Consider the following 18,305-nt stretch of genomic DNA (forward strand, 5'->3'; position numbering starts at 1 on the left):
ACAAATCACTTCATGCTACGTAAACATCAGTGGAATCCAAAAAGCGCAAGGAGAGGGAAGGGTACCACATCCGTCAATACAAAATCTCTTCTCGAATACTGGTGGTGATGCAGATGGAGCGAGGTGAGCCTGAAACCCTTTCCCGCCCCTCTCTCCCCGACCGCCTCCTTAATCTCGCCGGAAGGAAAGAATGGAGTGTCCGTGGCTGGATCAGTTCCGGTCGGCGGATATTCCTCCGGACCCTTTTCGCTCCGCCACCTTCAAAACGTTCCCCCGAGGGTATGATTTGGTCTCTCCATTTGCTTCACCCACCCCTTCTTCCCCACCTTACCCCCCGGGTCCCTCCCTCCCGTCCTCTCTCGCTCTCTCCATCCCCCGTCCTGCCCGCCATCCTCCCACCACTCTCCCCTCTCTACTCAATTTTTACTCGCTCATTTAACTCCGGACCTGCGGTGTCATCATTCTCTCATTTTCGGCTCTGCCGGGGAGATTCGATTGCGGGGGCACCACTTTGAAGTAAAGGAACCCTTTTATCCCTCGAACCTTCAGCGGAGTACTCTCCATCGCCTCCTCCTCCCTCCTCACCCTTTCGTCGTCCTCTATCCATTCATTTTTTCGGTTTCGAATCCCTCGCTTGCGTCTGCCTGGGCTCTCATGTGACCCCTGGTCGCGGCTCCGTGTCGCTCGCTCTACGAACTTAGAGCCGGTTTCTCGAACACATATTTTAACGCGTTCGGGATAAATCTTGCCGGTGGCACTTCGTGAGTGTGAGACCCGATCAGAATATTTTTTCTACCTTTGGGAAAATGACCATGCAATCGGTAATCAAACACGACTTAATGTTTTCTAAATAGATTGCTCTCAATATACGTGATCGGTTATGTTATACATAAGTCATGGGTAACACAACAATTTCCGTATAATCATCAATACGAATTAATCCTACAGTTTATATTCTTTTATGGGTGGATCTTGAAATTCAAAATTACTATGAAACAAAATCAAGAATATCTATACACGAGAGGGTATTTATAGTAAGTTAAAAGTGTGGTTATTCAAAATGTTATTTTAAATTTTACAAGATCGAATTCGGAAATTTACTGCCATTACCACACTGTACTAATGTCATAGTGATAACCTTGAAAAACTGCTTAAATAAACTTAATGAAATGCAATCCCCGCATTGTGAGCTCTTTAAGTTTCAGCGATAACTTTGAAAAATACTGAAATTAAGGAAACGAAGACTGTGTGAGAGAAATTATGATCTCGAATAGATATAAATGGAAAGCACGGGTTATGAATAAATAACACGATCTCACTTAAACGTGGTGGAAACATGATGGAATAATAAAGAAATCCTAGATAAATCAACCACCAAATGTATTGAGTGTTGTGCTGATTATATCAAACGTATTACTAGAATAAGCATATTAAGATGCCATTTTAAAGGACAGCCATGGGCATAGCCGTACTCAGGTCGAAGAAATTGAGTAGTGAAAAAATGGCCTTTTCGGCTTTCAACAATATTACTACAATCAATATGAATTTTTAAAAACATTTTAAGGACATATTTAAAACATTTTTGTAATAAACATCAGTTATAAATGCATCGAGTAGTATACATGAGTAGGGCGAGGTACGAGAAATTTTTTGTGATTGTTGAAAAATTTAAGAGGGATGAATGAATAAGTGGAGTACATTACACGCTGGACTTTTTTCGATGAAATAAAAATTCTTTCCGAGCAGTGTCGTATTTGTTGCGACACATTCTACATATGAATTTGTTACATATCCAATTATTACTACCTAGTATGAAACTTGATCTCAGATCACTCGCTGTCAACGAATATTTCAGAAACTTTCGCCAATATTGGGCAATATAAATTGGAAAAGGAGATTGGGAGGTTAATGAGAAAAGGATATCATCTTAACAAGACAATCATCGTGTTTTTCCCGTGCCAAATTTTCCCGAGCACCCCGACGTTATCTTACTCCCAGGGTACGTGGTATCACAACCGAGTGGCCAATTAATCCCATTATCATCATCCGACGTAATCTCTGTGCGGGAGTGCGGATCGGGATATAATGACCGCTCAATAGGACGCAGCCCCGGGGGTTCCGCCAGCGGCTATTTTCGGCGATGCCGTGATGCGAATACGGGGTGTTCCATAAAGAGAAGAATTCGGGAGGGGGGGAGATAGAGGGTGGAAATGGGGGTGATTGGAGACGGGGATTGGGGTATAAAATGGAATCCGTATAATTTTGAGAGCTAGTGGCAATGAATTCTAGGTCCAAGAGTAGCGCCCTGTTGTCACCAATTCGGAGAACCCCCTGTCCGGCTTAAGGTCGTCTTCGGGTGGGAGTGAGGGCGAGAGGTCCCCGTCTCGCGGCGCCGGAGGGAGAGCTAGTGAGTCCCAAGGGAGTGGACACGGATGGAGGGAGGCTGTTTGTTGAGGGTCTTGTTTTCTTGCCACGGATATTCCTGCGGCGTCCCAGTGCGGCGAAGCCGGGGCCGGGGGGAGATGGCGGGAGGTGTATTGGTTTATTCCGGAGGAGGAGAGTTTTTATCGGGAGAGCGGCGGGGAAGGAGCGAGGGGACAGTTTCTCCAGGGAGGGGTGGGTGGAGATCCCGGTTAAGGGGGTCGAGAGGGGAGTGGGGGTACATCCCTCTCGCTTTTCCTCGCCCACCGGCTGAGGAGGACCGTCGGCAGTCTGTCGGCAGACTCGGTTGTTTGAGAAAGAGGTTGTGCCGGGAATAACCGCGATCTGTTGGGGAGGGAACGGCGGAGGGGGAGGTCGGGGGTGGGAATCCGCCTGGAGGGAGGGAATCGAATCAGCTCTCACGTATCGAAGGGAGCGGTGGCGGAGGTGCGTCGCCGTTTATTGGATCTCGCTCTCCTCCTCCCCACTCCTCCCTCCGGCACCCTATCTCCTCCCTTCCCCCATCTTCCCTCCCATTCCCCACCACCATTCTTCCTTAATCCAGTAAAGTCTTCTCAGTTCTCCCACTCTTACGAAAAAAATGTTTAAGCCTTGACCTTAGAACTTGGTGCGTTGGTATTTCGCAACTGTAACGGAGTCTGCAATACGTTCGGATTTCCCGCATTCCGATTGCACTGTCACCGATTTCCCTCTCTTCTCAATTGACTTTCCCATGATAACAGAGACGAAGACTATTACAATTTAACACTTAATAAAGATTTATTCCCGACTAGTTTCGATCCACTTTATCATTTTCAAATGTACTTGCAAGTGTAGGACTTTCCTATGTTAGTGCGATACTTAAACCCACTTTCACCGTACGTTATGTCTATGCCTCGTCATTTACGATGTAGCGTGAGATTTTTACAGCGCAACACTCGGCTATCTAGCGCTGGTACTCTGCACTCCGGGAAAATCCATTGAAAACAACATTAGTTTGCCAAGATATTTATGAGAAAAGCAACTTTAAAACCTTTAAGGTATTCTTCAAAATATTTTCTCAACATTTTTTTCCTAGTAATTCTTACTTCATGCGTCATGAATTCTACTACATATACTTCGTTCAGGTTGCATTAGCTTCCGCATCTCTGCATTAAAATTCAAATATCCAATTTTATTTACTCTGCTAATTATACACAATGTGATCTAGATTGAATGTAGGTATTCCGCTTTAATCGTGATTGTTTTGGTAAAAAATCTATATATTTAATGCGTTTACCATTATCTTCTTCAAAATCAAAGCCATTGCGATTGCCTCGTTAGGACTCAAAGGAACTAGTTTTTGAAGCTTCAGTGGGCATTCATTCGTTAAGTGGTTTTAATCTGTGCGCAGTCATCCAATTTCATAAGACGTTGCTTAGACGAAAAGAGTGTATTTATCCTCATTAATTTCTAGGAAGTGATTAGGAAACTAAATAAAATTAAGGTTTAGGGTTAACCAGTAGACGAATTTGGTGTATGCATCAGATCTAGACGGATGGAAAAAATGGCATCCGCGTCCATTTCCTCGGCCTTCACTACCAAAGCGTGTATCTGCGGAAGTAAACGTAACATTATTGTACTCCGAACCAATGTCATCCCGCATTCGTTTAGTTTTTGGATCGCTTAATTGTATTCTAACTAGTAGAACTCCATGAAAAATCATTATGTGAGAAATCAGAAGCGTGTTTAAAAAATAAAAAAAATCACTTATTCCGTGGTATATTCATCGCATTCCTGACATGTATTAAAATTGCGCAATATTTGCTTGGTGCATATCAATTTCCGAAACGGCAATCAATAAAACAATTGCCCATCAATTGTTGTTTATCATACTCCAATGCATCAGAGATAAGCATTCAATTATGTGCGACGTTCATACATTTGCATGTTTGAATTTGAGTTTGTATGAATTAATTTACAAGAAATGCATACGTTTTTAGTTAATTGTTGCCCGCTTAAAGATGCAGAATAACTTTTTGTGCCCTCAAGCTGTCTTAGGATCATTATCGAGAATTTTATTATATATTTATAATAAATACTTTTTAAAATAAAATCCAGGGAAAAATACCTCTTCGTTTTTATTACCATGACTTGTTACTCACTCTTATAGGTACTAACATTTAGGATTTATTAACTTAGTTTTGATATATTCACGGTCATTTTTTTGAATTTTCATCTTTTGAAAGTTGCAGCCTTAATTTTATTTCATTTGTCCTTCTAGCATCATAACCGACTTAGATATCAACAGATTGATCAATTGAATTTATTACTCACTTGATTTTTGGCAGTAAATTTTACCTATATTTTCTTTGAATATCTTGCAATTAAACTCCTGTGTTTCGGTTAGCGCTGTCCACTTAATTCAACAGGACGTTGTCCAGAACTTCGGCCTTTACACCTCTTTATTGAGAGCTAGAATTGCAATTTCTTTTCTTTTTTCCTGCCGAAGTAGGTATTTTTCATTTTTTCCTTTATTTGATTGGATTTCTCAAATATTCGTAATGTGAGGGAGTTCGAGAAAAAGAATTTTATAATTTGCCTAAAAGTCCTCGCAGTGACAAAATGATTCAATATTATTATTTTTTTAGAATTATTCTTTTATGTTAGTATTTTAATTGCTTTATTATTAGGATAAAAACTATTTCCTGACAGAAATGATATACTGTATGAGGATTGAGGGAACTCGATGTGATTCCTAGTGTTTCACACACAGCTACCCAGGAACAAAATCAAAACTTCGGCAGATGCAAGATTTAAGTAAATGAGAGACAGGATGCCAATTTGAGGATGAGTATTTCTTTCTGCTATCTTACAAACGAATTCAGAATTAAATCTCTGCATAATTACGGTGAACGTTAACTGATGACTGCGTTAAAGTAACTACTGTCACGATATTGCCCGCAGTTTTTTTAAATTGTGATTGGTTAGGAAATATCATACTATTATGCTTTCGAGAGCTAAGATTAATGACGGAAGATGCTTGGTGGAGTGGATAGTGGTCTATCCTTATCTAAAATGTAGGGTCAGAACAATTCCGCAGTAAATAAACCGAGCAAACCAATCATAGAGATTTCGTCGATCCAATATATACTGTGAACCATTGTCACTTTGTACCAAATTTCTTTGACCCCACCGAATCAATTACCGTTTGAGATAACCTTTTTAGGGTATCATGCTGATTCAGATGGATTATTTTTATTCGGTTAGATGAAGTTATTCTCTTGAAGTGGATTCAAATGGCTTATGACGCAATACGTAACGGATTACATTCAATATTTATTTAATAAATTAGCAATACATTGGATAATTCGACTTGCGAATTCATTTTATGATATGTCTATCTTCGTCAGACTCATACTCTTTGTCACAAATTATCGCAATCCCCCAACGACGTTTATTTTCTACTGTCGCTTAAAAATTTTCATCATCCATCAATGTATGACACCGACGTATTAATCTTCGCTTATGAATTTATAATTTAATATGTTTCACGAGGGACACAAACATGTTGCGTAAAAATATCCAAGTAAGATATATAAATTAAAGGATGGTTCAAGTGATATTTTTGAGTACTTTTGAAAATAAAATATTTCTCTCGGTTGATCAACTGTCAAAGAGAGCTGCATGCAAATTTTTGCGGAGCAAATCCCTGCTTTGATTTATCCCTGATAAAGAAAGAGAAAAATAAAGAAACCCACTGGGCTCACGTTTTGTGGCTCCAAAGAATGAGTGTAATCTAGAATGGCGTCGAAAAAACTTTTAATTCTAGCCATCACTGTTAGGACCCCCCCAGCATTGGGAATCAATCACTTCGAATATGGACCAGGAATGGTATCACGTACCTTGTTAAAGCGCGTACATTTTCACTACCAATGCGAAAATTTTGCTTTCGTTTTTCAAATTTTGCTTTGTGCAATCGGGCGAAATCGATGTGACTATCATGAGTCATTTAACCAAGCGATGGAGATATGATTGCAAACTATCTTGTGTATTGGAAAAATACGCCACGAGCCAAGATACATAAAGCGTGAAGATTTAGACTCATATTCACGTTAAATGGGTTAGTACTGAATAACGGTGCCGAATAGTGTCTAAATTCTTCCTGTCGGTACCAGATTTCATACCAACCGTCACTTAAGAATTTTTAACCAAGAAAAGGTTAACGAGATATCGTCTCCTTGGATTTCTTATCTACTCGTAAATATTGGTACGAAAAACGAAGTATTGGACCTCAATAGGGGTCCAATATTCAGTTTTCTTGCGCAACCCCGGATCGGAAACCCTTTTCCCTTCCCGATTGTCCTTGCTCTTCCTCCATTCTACCTGCTCTCCTTCCCTCTTCGCCCCGCTTCGAAAGCGGCCCTCCAGCCATCGGCCCCGTGCACCCCGAAGAGGCGCCTCCTTCCACTCCGCCCACCTGCCCTCGTTGTCGTCGGTAACGCGACAGCAAACACGGGCCCGGCGATTAGATTAGGGCCTTCCGGGCCCCCTTCCGCTCTTCCCCATCTTCCACCGCTAACTTCTACGCCCTCCACCTCACGAAAAACTCCATTCTCCTGAACCCCTCTCTCCCATCGCGACCCCCTCGCCCCCGCCCACCTCCTCCGAAGATCGTTTCCGTTTGCTTTCGATTGGGAAGTTTGGGGAGGAGTGGTGGGGTGCGGAGGGAGAGGTGGAGGAAGGGGATTATTAAGGGGGTTGTCGGGAGGAGGAGATGAGGGCTGGTAGGGGGATCGAAGGAGATCGGGAGCAATTGGGTTAAGGGCGCTCCGGATTATTGGGAGGGGAGGAGTGGGGAATTTGGGGGTAATGTAGTTGGGGCGCGTGCGGCTGTTTCGCGTGTTTGCGTTTTGTGCTCGTGTTTTATTTCGTCCGACGCCCAATGGATCTCCCCCCCCCACCTTCCCTCACTCCGTAAATTCCATTTCTTCCCGCATCCCCTTTCGCGGGATTAAAATCCAATTTTTTGGGACGAAATGGGAAGGATTTCGTTGCCTTTTCTCTCTTTTGTTGATTCGGGAATCCTTGCTCACTAGCGTGTCTTTATCGTCTTATATCTTTGGCGATGAGCTCCGACCGAGGGAAAGGCGTAAGTAAAGGAGTTGATGCCACGTAACCGAGGGATCTCATTCCGGGAGGTTTTTGCTGACATCTGTTGCCCCTGTGACTTCGTCGTATCGTTTTCCTTTTGTTTTTATCAATTCGGTCGAGAAAGAAATAGCGCCTCCCATTAAAGAGCCATTTATCCTGGAATCAAGATATCGCTCGAAAATGGCTGCAGATAAAAAACGTTAGTTGTCGTTCCCTGGGAAAATAAGCACTTTTATTTGTACATCTCAGTCAGGTTACATTTGTTGATTATGTAATCAGTCTCTTACTCTTCATGGCATAATTTTCTTCAGTATTATTTGAGGTTAATGAGGTCTTCAATTTATTTTTTTTTTTAATTTTGTCTGTTTTTTTTGAAAATTGAATCAAAATAGCTCGAAAATTATGACCCCTCATGATTTATTTGTGTGGCCCATAGAAAATGTTTTAATAAATCTGGAAAATAAGTATTTTAGCTCATCGATTGTGCCCTTGATGGATTACGCGATTCTATTTTTCTATTACCAAGGTGCCTGGTTAGTAGTACCAGATGAATCTACAGCAGTGACTTTTGGAAGAGTGTTAGCTTGCTCAAAACTGGAATACTTTATGTTTAGATATGAAAATATTGGAAAATATGGTTAAAAATAAATGAAGACTAGTGAGGCTGAAATTTTAATTCAAGTAATTTTGATAATTCGTGAACCTCAAAGATCCGTGCTTGGTGAGAAGAGCAATTTAAAAAAAACTCTAAATGGAGAAAGCCTAGTGTTTCAGTAACTCAACCGGGAAATTTAAACGGATGTGTTTGTGTTTGTTGGAAAGGTAGTGAGTTGAATTTTACCCTAGGGAGAGTGTTCGCTAACCCACTCCTGCTTGTTTGTCAGTCCCTACTCACAAGGAAACTCTTTTAAGAGGAGATCAACAGCAGGTAGATTACTGAGAATGACATTTAGGAAATGCTCTTGTCACGCATGGAGAGAGGGAGAGAGAGAGAGAGAGAGAGAGCGAGATAGATGGTGGTCGGTACGTACCGGGAACATCCATGCACATAGGAGTTCCGCTTGTAAACAGGTACATGCGTATAGATTGCTGAGTTGCGGAAAAATTACGAAATATTTGGTAGATGAGAAAAATCCAGTTCTTAATAATCTTCAAGTATTTTCCGTTCGCTCATTTTTTTCCTCGTTCAAAAATATACTAGTAGACCATTTCTGTTATCTTTTTTATTTGTTTTTTTTTATGCTTTCTCCGGTAACATTTAATTGTAATATAATTTAATTACCATCAACGGTAATATTGCATTGGTATTATTGATCAAGAAACAAGTATACATTGCAGTTGGACCCACGAGTCTTTCACTTCTTATTCTCTTGTGCTGATGCTGAAATTTGTGCCTGCTTACTGCATTAGGCCGTTACATTTTTCAAGGCCGTCAAAGATAAATCCGATCCCCGATCACCAATCGAGGAAAATAACTTGGCGGCCACTGATTTTGAGATAAATATCAATTAACTTGCTACTGCTCTTTGTTGGTCGGATGCTTTGTCGGTATCATTTCATTAAAAATCGTTTTCTCGGAATTAGCAGGATGTGATAAAACCAAATTTTGCATCAGGCTTTCGTTGTTATCAAACTCAATTAAAAACAGTTCAGGGATTAGAAATTTCACTCATGCGAAGAAAAGAGTACACATATTATTCTCGTTACAAATACCTATCATCCCTAAATCCCTCGGATAACGTCGAGCGTAATGCATGTACTTTGAGCGACTCTCATCCCATCGGAGAGATCACTTTGACTCCATTATCTTTCTGCCTGCTGTTTTTGTTGAGCAGTGAAATGACCTTTACACTACGCTTACGTGCTATCCACTGGATCCAAAAAAATTCATTGTTCACGCGTTCAATTACATGCACGCGAAATATGAGTTTTTATGAACGAATACTGAGACTATAAAACATCCATTCAAAAATCGTTGGAGCATCAAGTTTTGTAAAATGCAGTGTGGAGAAATTTATAAGTTTCAGTTTAACCAATTCAGAAATCTAAATATAGCCCAACATCTTGTCAATGCCCGAGTGTCCTGGCTTAACTCAGCTGATTTAAATCAAGAAGTAGCCTCACGTAAACTACTCAGCTAATTTTTTTTATGTAATATTTAGTCTCACTTGATGGTTTTTATATGCTATCATCAAAGTAATGTAGGAATTATAGAGATAGTCAGATAAAATGTATGATTGCTTCGAAATCGAAATTGTAACTGTAGTTTGATGATGTAACTACGTTACTGAGAACTTATTCTGTCAGGTATGAGAGACATGCTTGTCCCCCTTCCTATCGAAGCGGCGTGGCTCCTGCATTCGACCAAAAATCCAATGTTACCCCAAGGGTATTTTTTCAATAAATTACATAGGATCAAGGAAATTTATGCATCATGGCATTTACAATATACGTATGGTTAATAAAAATTGTGCTGAATTGAAGCGCTGGCTGCGTCTGTAAGCGTAGTGCTCTTGAAAATATCCCAATATTTTATGGTGATACATCTTTTTACTCGTGAAAACTAATGGCATGTTGTATGAATTGGGTTTTTGATAACACTTTTCTTATGCATTTTTGTTCTCATTCTTTTCAGAGTTCGAACGGACACATTACCCAGACGTCTTTGCGCGCGAGAGACTGGCAGAAAAAATTGGACTGCCTGAGGCTAGAATCCAGGTAAGGAGGTGTAATAATCACCTGCACTGTGTAATTTTAGTTTAATTGAAGGTTAAGGTCTCATTTGTTACAAAATATCTGCACTGTTAATTTAAAGTACGGGTAATATCCCACAATGGCAAGAATCAAATGTTAATCTTGAAGGAGCTAAATGAGATGATGCTGAATTTCAATATCCATTAAGTTTTCTGCGCTAGGCGCTTCGAAACTTCACTATGTGCAGAGATGTACTAAATATGTAAAGGAGAAAAACTGATTTTTCAGTAAAAGTTGCCTGAAAATTGTTTTGGTGATATCCTTGGAACTGGGATCGAAAACAATTGTACAGTATAAATCGAAATATTTTGGGTGAATTAAAAATAAATATGGTGTACTTGGGTGTTAAATGACAATTTTAAAGCTTATCAAAATATGACCTTACTCTCCATAAAAATATCTTTTCTGTCCATAAAATGATTTAAATTCAATATTTTCCGCAAAGTTATGATTGGAAAAAATTCAATATCGATCATTTTAGAAGTGTTTAATCTTCAATGAAGCGAATGGGTTTGCATATGTATAACAAACTTCAGCTCTTACATTGAGCACCTCGCATTTTCTGCTAAACATATGTATTCTGGGAATCTCCCTCAATGACTCTTAATTTAAAAGGGAAGAATGTCGTTTTCATTTCCCATCGGAGCGGGGGGTCAGGGGGGGGGGCTGATTCCAGATACGAAATGGGGAATCTTCAACCCCCAGTGTTTGTTTGGAGCTCTTACGGGGATGGACAGTCGTTTGGAGTGGTGGTCCAGGGGGAGGGGTCGCCACACTGAACGAGGGGCGCACGAGTGGCCGGGGACAAGCGGGCGACATACGGGCGGCGGGGGACGAGGGGCATCGGTCATTTGTCCGAGCGCTGAGAGGATAGCCTTCCGAGGTGATTGTGCGGAGCCGGGCCCACGCTCCCCCTCTGAAGTCATTCGCATGTGCTCGTGGTCATTATTTGCAACGGGACGCTAAGGTGAATTGCGAGCGCTCGGAGACAGCGTCTGTTCGATGGATGAAGATCCTGATATGTTTCTTTTACTCATGCACCCTAATAACCCCGAGATCCTAAGTAAGGTGGGCTCATAAGCACAATGGAAATACAGGGAGCGTCGGGTTTAAGCCAGTCTTAATTTTTCTATTTATTAAATATTAGGACTAAAATTTTATTGATCTCTTCATTTAAAATATCCTGCATTCTCTGGAGTGCATTTAAAATGAAAAAAAACATAAAATGTCTATTTAAGTGATGCTAAGTTCATTCAGTAAGTCAGTTTTGAGTTCCGGTCGTGTAAAATTTTACGCAATGATGGTATAATCTACTCCGGGTAAAACCTACATTGTAGTATTTTCTATGCATCAAATACCAATTATGAGAATCAGTTAATTAAGTTAGAGTGTCTCAGTTAAGATCAAACAAGTTGTGCAGCAGGATATCAAGGGTATGCAGTCGGAATTGAAATCCCTGAGTGCTGCTTTCAGGGCAAGATCTGGTGAGGGAAGAGGCACCCTAAGTCCCCAACACCTCAAATTGTGTGTACACCCATGGGCAAATCACGGTGTGTTATAAAATCGATATCAGAATTCATATTTCTTTCATTATTCGTCGAAAACTAATTCTTCTCTTGGTAGCCTGGTCAGTTGAAGAGCGCTTTTGCATATTGGGCGAAGCATTAGACTCAATTCTGAGTTTTGAAATATAAAGTACAGAATCAATTTTTTTACTTAGATTTTTCATTTCTGCTTACAAATACATGTAACAGACTGTTAATCTTTAGGACAATGCAATTAAATTAAAGAATATAATGAGCATTTAAAGCACTACAATCAGAATAGAGTAAATGAATCTCTCATAGTGATGAACGGCACAGTCGGGGTGACTGATAATCGAATTTGCCAAACATCAAAACTAAACACTGGCTGCGCAGTAAAAGTAAATTCCCAATTAAATACTTAGCACTCGCATGAGCACGTTTATTGAGCCAATTCAAGCAGCATTTGGAAAACAATTGTTTGGATTGCAAATAAAAGTACCCGACACGCAAGCGATTTAACCCAGGGCGACACAACTTTTGGCTCATGAGCAACGATCTCTCGTCGACCGAACAAAACGCAAGATAGCCCAGTCGAGTGGCCACCGGCAAGGAGGCATTCCGGGATCAGTCACGTTGCACAGACTTTTTCCTTTTGCGGGGACGGGGGGAAGAAATGAAAAGACCGGAGATAGGAGCTCTGTGAAACCTCGGAGGGTACAAAGACGCGGCCCTTGGGGAGGGGCGGGTGGGGAAATTAGAAGGGATTCAGGTAGCTCTCAGGCCTGAAGACCGGGGTGGGGGAGAGTTTATACATTATATACATGTGTGTATACACACACACACACACACACACATATATATATATATATATTTATATATATATATATATATATATTTATATATATATATATATATATATATATATATATATATATATGTATGTATGTATATGTATGTATGTGTACATGCGTCCATTAAAGGATCGAGAGAATGATTTGAAGTCTCAGGCCTGAGGTCGAGGCATGCTTTTATTCGCTGTCGGCGAAGGAGGCGTGCAAACACGGTAGCGGGGCCTTTGGTCTCCGGCCGAGGAAACCGACTCCCGCGGCGCGGAGTCAGTCATAAGACTCCCTCGGAGCGGGTGTGCGGAGGGTGAACGGGGAGGAAGGATGGTGATGGGTGGAGAGAGGCAGACGGAAGGCAAGTAAGGAGGAGGAGGGTTTGGGGTCGGGAGGTCGGCCCCGAGTCCGAATGGAGCGAGGGCGGGTGAGGATGTGACGCCGTCACGGAGTCAAGAGCTTTGTTCCGCGGGTGATGGATCGTTTTGCTGTTGGGTGTCTATTCCACGGGGATGGAATACGGTAGTGGTCACGGTAGAGCGAACCTATCTTCTCCGGGAGTTCATGCGTCATTTACAATTTCAATCTGAAAGAGGAGCTCATGAATGGCCCCTCATTTGGAACCGAATGGATCAAAGAGACAAGTGGCCATCGAATATTTGTCCACTCCCATTAAATCGTTGCCAAATGCGTCGCATTTATAATTCCTTCGCGATTCTCTTAGTTACGTAGGTTGGCCTGAGTACCGCATATTTCAAGTAGTTATATTGTGCCAATATTGCAGACTTCTCGACTTCACAATAATACTTTTTCGCATTCTTCGATCCAAAGGTCTGTTTAATAGGTTAGAGGAGAGTTCATCTGGTACTAAGACAAATGAAGTTTTAAATTAACTCATTCAGGGCTCGGTCAGTTCCTTTTCCCCTGCGACACGTAGGCGCAGGAAGTACCTAGAATGTTATCCTCCTTCCCGTGCCCGTATAGAGCTAAACTGTCAAATCTGTTCTATAAAACCGTGTGTCTAATTCCCCACGTTTGCTCTATGGCCACAGACTGATTGAATCCTATAAAAAACTTTAACAGAATACTATTTCCACCATGTATTTGGAAGATTCAGATAATTTTACATATGAAAAGTCACAATATGGAAAATAGGTTATTCAAACATTCATTAGCACGTAATCGTTGATCTGATTTCTTTGCTATGAAAAAGATATTAAAAATGGGTGATGTGTCGTCCGCCTGTGAACTCAACCATACGGAAAAAATTATGACATATATTCCTACTTTTACTTATAACCTGGGTGGTCTGAAAAGTTTCCGACCTAACAAAAGTACAAGACATTTTTTCTGAAATTTTCGAGGTCGGAAACTTTTCAGGCCACCCTCGTAGAGTTCAGGAATGTGTAGAGTCGCCATGTAATAATTATATTGATATGATAATTGCTTGACAATTGTACACCAAACTTGTGTCGAGTTAATTTTCCTGAAAGTTTATTTCAAATTTATTCATGCAATAATGCCATGAAAAGCAGTATGAATGTTGTCAAAAGGGCTTTTATCGCCAGTAAAATGTAGATAAATTGTTTGTATACGTAATTTGAGAAGCTCCGAGCGCATAATTATATATAATCTTTTTTAAATACGGATATGTTTTGCGTAATGCTAGCGTCGATAGTCTATTCCGTTATACAATAAATGTGCCACAATATGATGATGGGAATTGATATCATTAAAAAAATTCAATTCGATGTTATACGGTCAGGTCATGGGGAAATAAATGGCTCCATTGTGCTTGAGTACAAATCAGGAAAAAATATATTAAGATGTGGTCAGGGCATATCCTCGTCATGTCGGTCCAACGATTTCTTCGAAATTAATATTTTTATTCTGAGCAAAATTTTAACTACAAGAAGAATGGAGAGTCCCACCTTACGGGGTCTCATCTACTAAAAGATGGGGGAGGGAGGGGGGTAATTTTGCAGGGATCCGCCCGCAGGATCCCTCTCCTATGAAATATGAAAGCAGCTGGATTAGTGTAGTTTCGCAGTGAGTATCTAAATCAGCGCGCGCACTTACCTAATCGAAGAGCGTGGGTAGTGGGCGCATGGTTCCACCAATCCCCGGTATTCGCCGCAGCCAACGGCCATTGAATTCCCAAAACGGGAAAAACAATCCGCTCACTGAGAGATTTCGCGGAGAGCAGAGATTCTCGTCGCGGGGGATGAGTAGACGCGGCAGAAGAAAAGGAGAGGGGTAGGAAGTGAGGACGCGCCAGTGGGGGGAGGGGGGGGGTTCGAAGAGAAGAGAGTGGAAGCAGGGAGGGGTTGTTGGCGTTTAAATCCGTTTGAAGTGTGCTCCCGTGAACTCTCTCGTAATTTAGATAAGTAAGGATGTTTTGATGCATAGGACAGGGAGGAGGGTGCGAGGGTAAAGGTTGGGGCGCCCTCAGAATTCGAAGCGTATTTTTTTCCGGCTGCACTCCTGGCCGGATTGAGGGGGTTGGGGTGGAGTGGTATGAAGACGCTCCCCCCTCCCCCAACCTTTCACTCGAACCGCATTTCGCTGATTTTCGAAGGCGAGCCGTTTTTGGCAACGGAGGGACACTGTGAGTTTGTGTGAGGGTGGGGAGGGTACGGAAGACTAGCGGCGCAGTGAGTGCTTAAGAGGGTTAGATTTGAAACCGGGAGTGAAAGGGGGGGGGTGCTGTGTGAGGGTGGAAGGGAATGTTGTTAGGTGGTAGAGCTTGACTCCATCAAAATCACTTTAATCCTTGTTTGTGAATGCCACATTTTCATATATTATGGACGCGCCAGTTACCGTTTTGGATTTCGAATAACTTCACGCAGTGAACTCGCACAGGATAATATTCAAAGGGACTTTATTACGAATGGAATTCACCTCTTCTATCTCGGGTGCATTTTTGTTAATAGAAAACCGTCACTGGCGCTCTTTTAAATTTTTTGTTCTATACAACACATTCACCTGTAATTTTCATGCATTTTGCAAGCATGCCAACGTTTTGAATGCGCGATTGAAAAAAAGCTATTCGAAAGAGTGTAAATAACGCTACATTTTGCGTAACTGAAACCAATTTCTAATGGAAGATTAAAATTCAGCTATTTATAAATTTAAAAGATTGGTGGGACTCGAGGATTTTTCTCATCCTTCTGTCCTTAAATTCACCCGAACATACGAATACGTTTTATTTTGTAAAATTTTGCCCTTCATACTAATGTTCCAAACCCAATAATTTCAGTCATCGTCTTGCCAATACCAATACCAATAGGCACAAAACGAGCACTATTCCAGTATTTACTTTAAACCGTCAAAAATTCGTGATGTATTTGGATCGATACTATTGCTTGCGGTATTATTCAGTATTCTGCTTCGAAAATTCCCAAACTGCATGGGAATTATACGTCTTTCTGTCATCAAGAGGACTTGAATGAGGACGGCGAGTAGACTGCAGTTCGATTTAACGATGGGGGAGGAGAGTCGGGGGGTGGGTGGAGCAGATTCGCGATTTCCTACCCAACGGCTCGTGAGCGTGTGGATCAGGGAGGGTTGTTACCCTCCAGAGAGGCCACAGCGAGAGAGAGTGGTCACCTCGCGGCGGTCACGACCTTTCTAGGGCTGATCTGCGGGGAGGGTGGGTCGGTGGAAGGAGGGAGGGAAAGGGATTTCGACTGAAAAGAGATTACGATTCGAGCGGTGCGATCCTCTTTTGTCAACTCTCTCCGCATCCGGCCATATTGCCGCGACCTCCTAATCCGCCATCTCCTTCTGCACCCCAACCCCCAATTCCCGCGAGCGCCTGCACCCACCCACGTACCATCCCCGCACCCACCCACCCATCATCCCCGCACCCACCCACCCATCATCAATCCCCGCACCCCTTTCCACACGGCACGCACAGCCCCCCACCCCGTTCCCCCCCTTCGCTCCCCGCAAACGACGTTGCTCTTTTTATACCTGCCGACTCCTCAGCCCCCTCGCTCGCTCGGCCGCGTTCTGCCGGCAGGGGGGGGTGAGAGTTTAGGAGGGGGCTAGCGCCCGTCGCCATCGCCGCTCTTTCCTAAAGGGGGCCTCCCTTGACGCGAGGTCCTCGCGGCGGAGAGGATGGGGTCGCACTCGCCACATCTCTATGAAAGCGCTTCGCCTCCATCATCACTCCCCCGCCTCCCCTACCCGCCCCACCTTGGCGGGAGGAGAGCCCCCTCCCCATCTGCTCAACCCGGAGCGCCGCAGCTCTCGTGCAAAACGGCGTCGTCGCTTCGTCTTCCAATTAGATAAATGGCGGTGATGAACGGCTACGTGGTGCTTCCCTCCCCTCTCTCTCCCGCTCTTCTTCCTCCGAAACCCCAACCACCTTCCCCTCCACCTGCTCCCCCATCTTCCCTTTTACGAACCACCTCCCGCTTCCACGAAGCCATCCACCCCCTCTCATTCGCGACCCCCATTCAACCCCCGCCCCCAATCCCTCCGCTAGTAAACCCTCGCGCCGAGGGCCACCTACTCTCGCCCCTCTGCCGTCCCTCTCTTCCCCCCTGAGTACCCACCTCCACCCCGAGGGATGCTTTGATGGGGGAGGAGATACGACCACCGGGTGGGTGGGGGGGGGGTTTGTGGAGTGTTCTTTTAATCCGGTTCCGAATCCCCACCCACCTTTCATCCCGCCCACCGCGCATTCGAAGTCGTATCTCTCTCCCCGCATCGCGTTCCTCCTCTCCCCCTCGCCCCTTTCTCGGGGGCGAGCGCGCGGAGAATGGCTCTCCTTGTCGGGACGGAACCATATTGGTAAGGGATATACTTGGGTGCGGGTCTCTTCGGGCGGGAGTTTAATGGAGGCGGACCGTTCCGATTAGGGCATCGGCGTGATCCAAGTTCACCCGGCTCCATTCGGCTTTTACCGCTCCATTTTGGAGTCGCTTATTTGATTAAATTTATCAAATTGGGGATCACTTTTCCGGAATGCTTGAGAGGTCTGGGGAAATCTGATGTTAATACAAGCTAATATGTGTATTGTGGCCTTCACAAACTGTTCAAGGTGATATATATCACATCTCACGTTTTTTTTGCCTTTTCTTATCTCTTTCCTCAGCTATGCTTAGTCATACGTTTCCGAAGTCCCCTGATATCTTATTGAACTTGTCCCAATGATGTTACGTCATCATTCAATTTTATTTGTGTTGATAAAGTATAAGTGAATAAAGGGGATAATTTGCTATGTATTTTCCAAAATGTAACTCTCATTTACACTTAAATGTCATTAACCGACAACGGCATCACAGGAATTTGGATACCTATTCTGCTTTGTGGTACTCTTTTTAGGACTCTTTTCACTCAAATTTGTAAGTCCTATATGAAAACTGCGTGACGTAATGATATCATTGATAATGGTGCTGAATTAAGATATTGTGAGACATACATGCGTAATATCATATAAAATTTTCATTAAAACTTGGTTCAATCAGGTGTAATGAGGACGTACATTTCTTGACATTATGACTGACTCTTTTATATTTGGATAAGGAAATCATAAGGAAAGACAATGCAGTTTATTTCAGATTAGGCATTTATACGCAGTTTATTTCATGGGTACGCAATTCATTCATGTGGTACAGTTAAA

At 42.6% G+C, this 18,305-nt stretch overlaps 1 protein-coding gene across 1 annotated transcript in view; it reads left to right on the plus strand.

Moving 5' to 3' along the window:
* Positions 1-18,305, plus strand: part of LOC139697962 (paired box protein Pax-6-like) — a gene marked incomplete at its 3' end in the record, with an annotated part of 189,087 nt that overhangs the window by 146,578 nt on the left and 24,204 nt on the right. The window contains exon 5 of the mRNA XM_071596818.1: positions 10,190-10,272. Within this exon, the coding sequence (XP_071452919.1) occupies positions 10,190-10,272 (83 nt within the window). The remainder of the gene's footprint in view (positions 1-10,189; positions 10,273-18,305) is intronic.

Source organism: Hetaerina americana, unplaced genomic scaffold, assembly GCF_022747635.1.
Source record: "Hetaerina americana unplaced genomic scaffold, ioHetAmer1.1.p SCAF_8, whole genome shotgun sequence".
In the NCBI taxonomy this organism is placed as follows: Eukaryota; Metazoa; Arthropoda; class Insecta; order Odonata; family Calopterygidae; genus Hetaerina; species Hetaerina americana.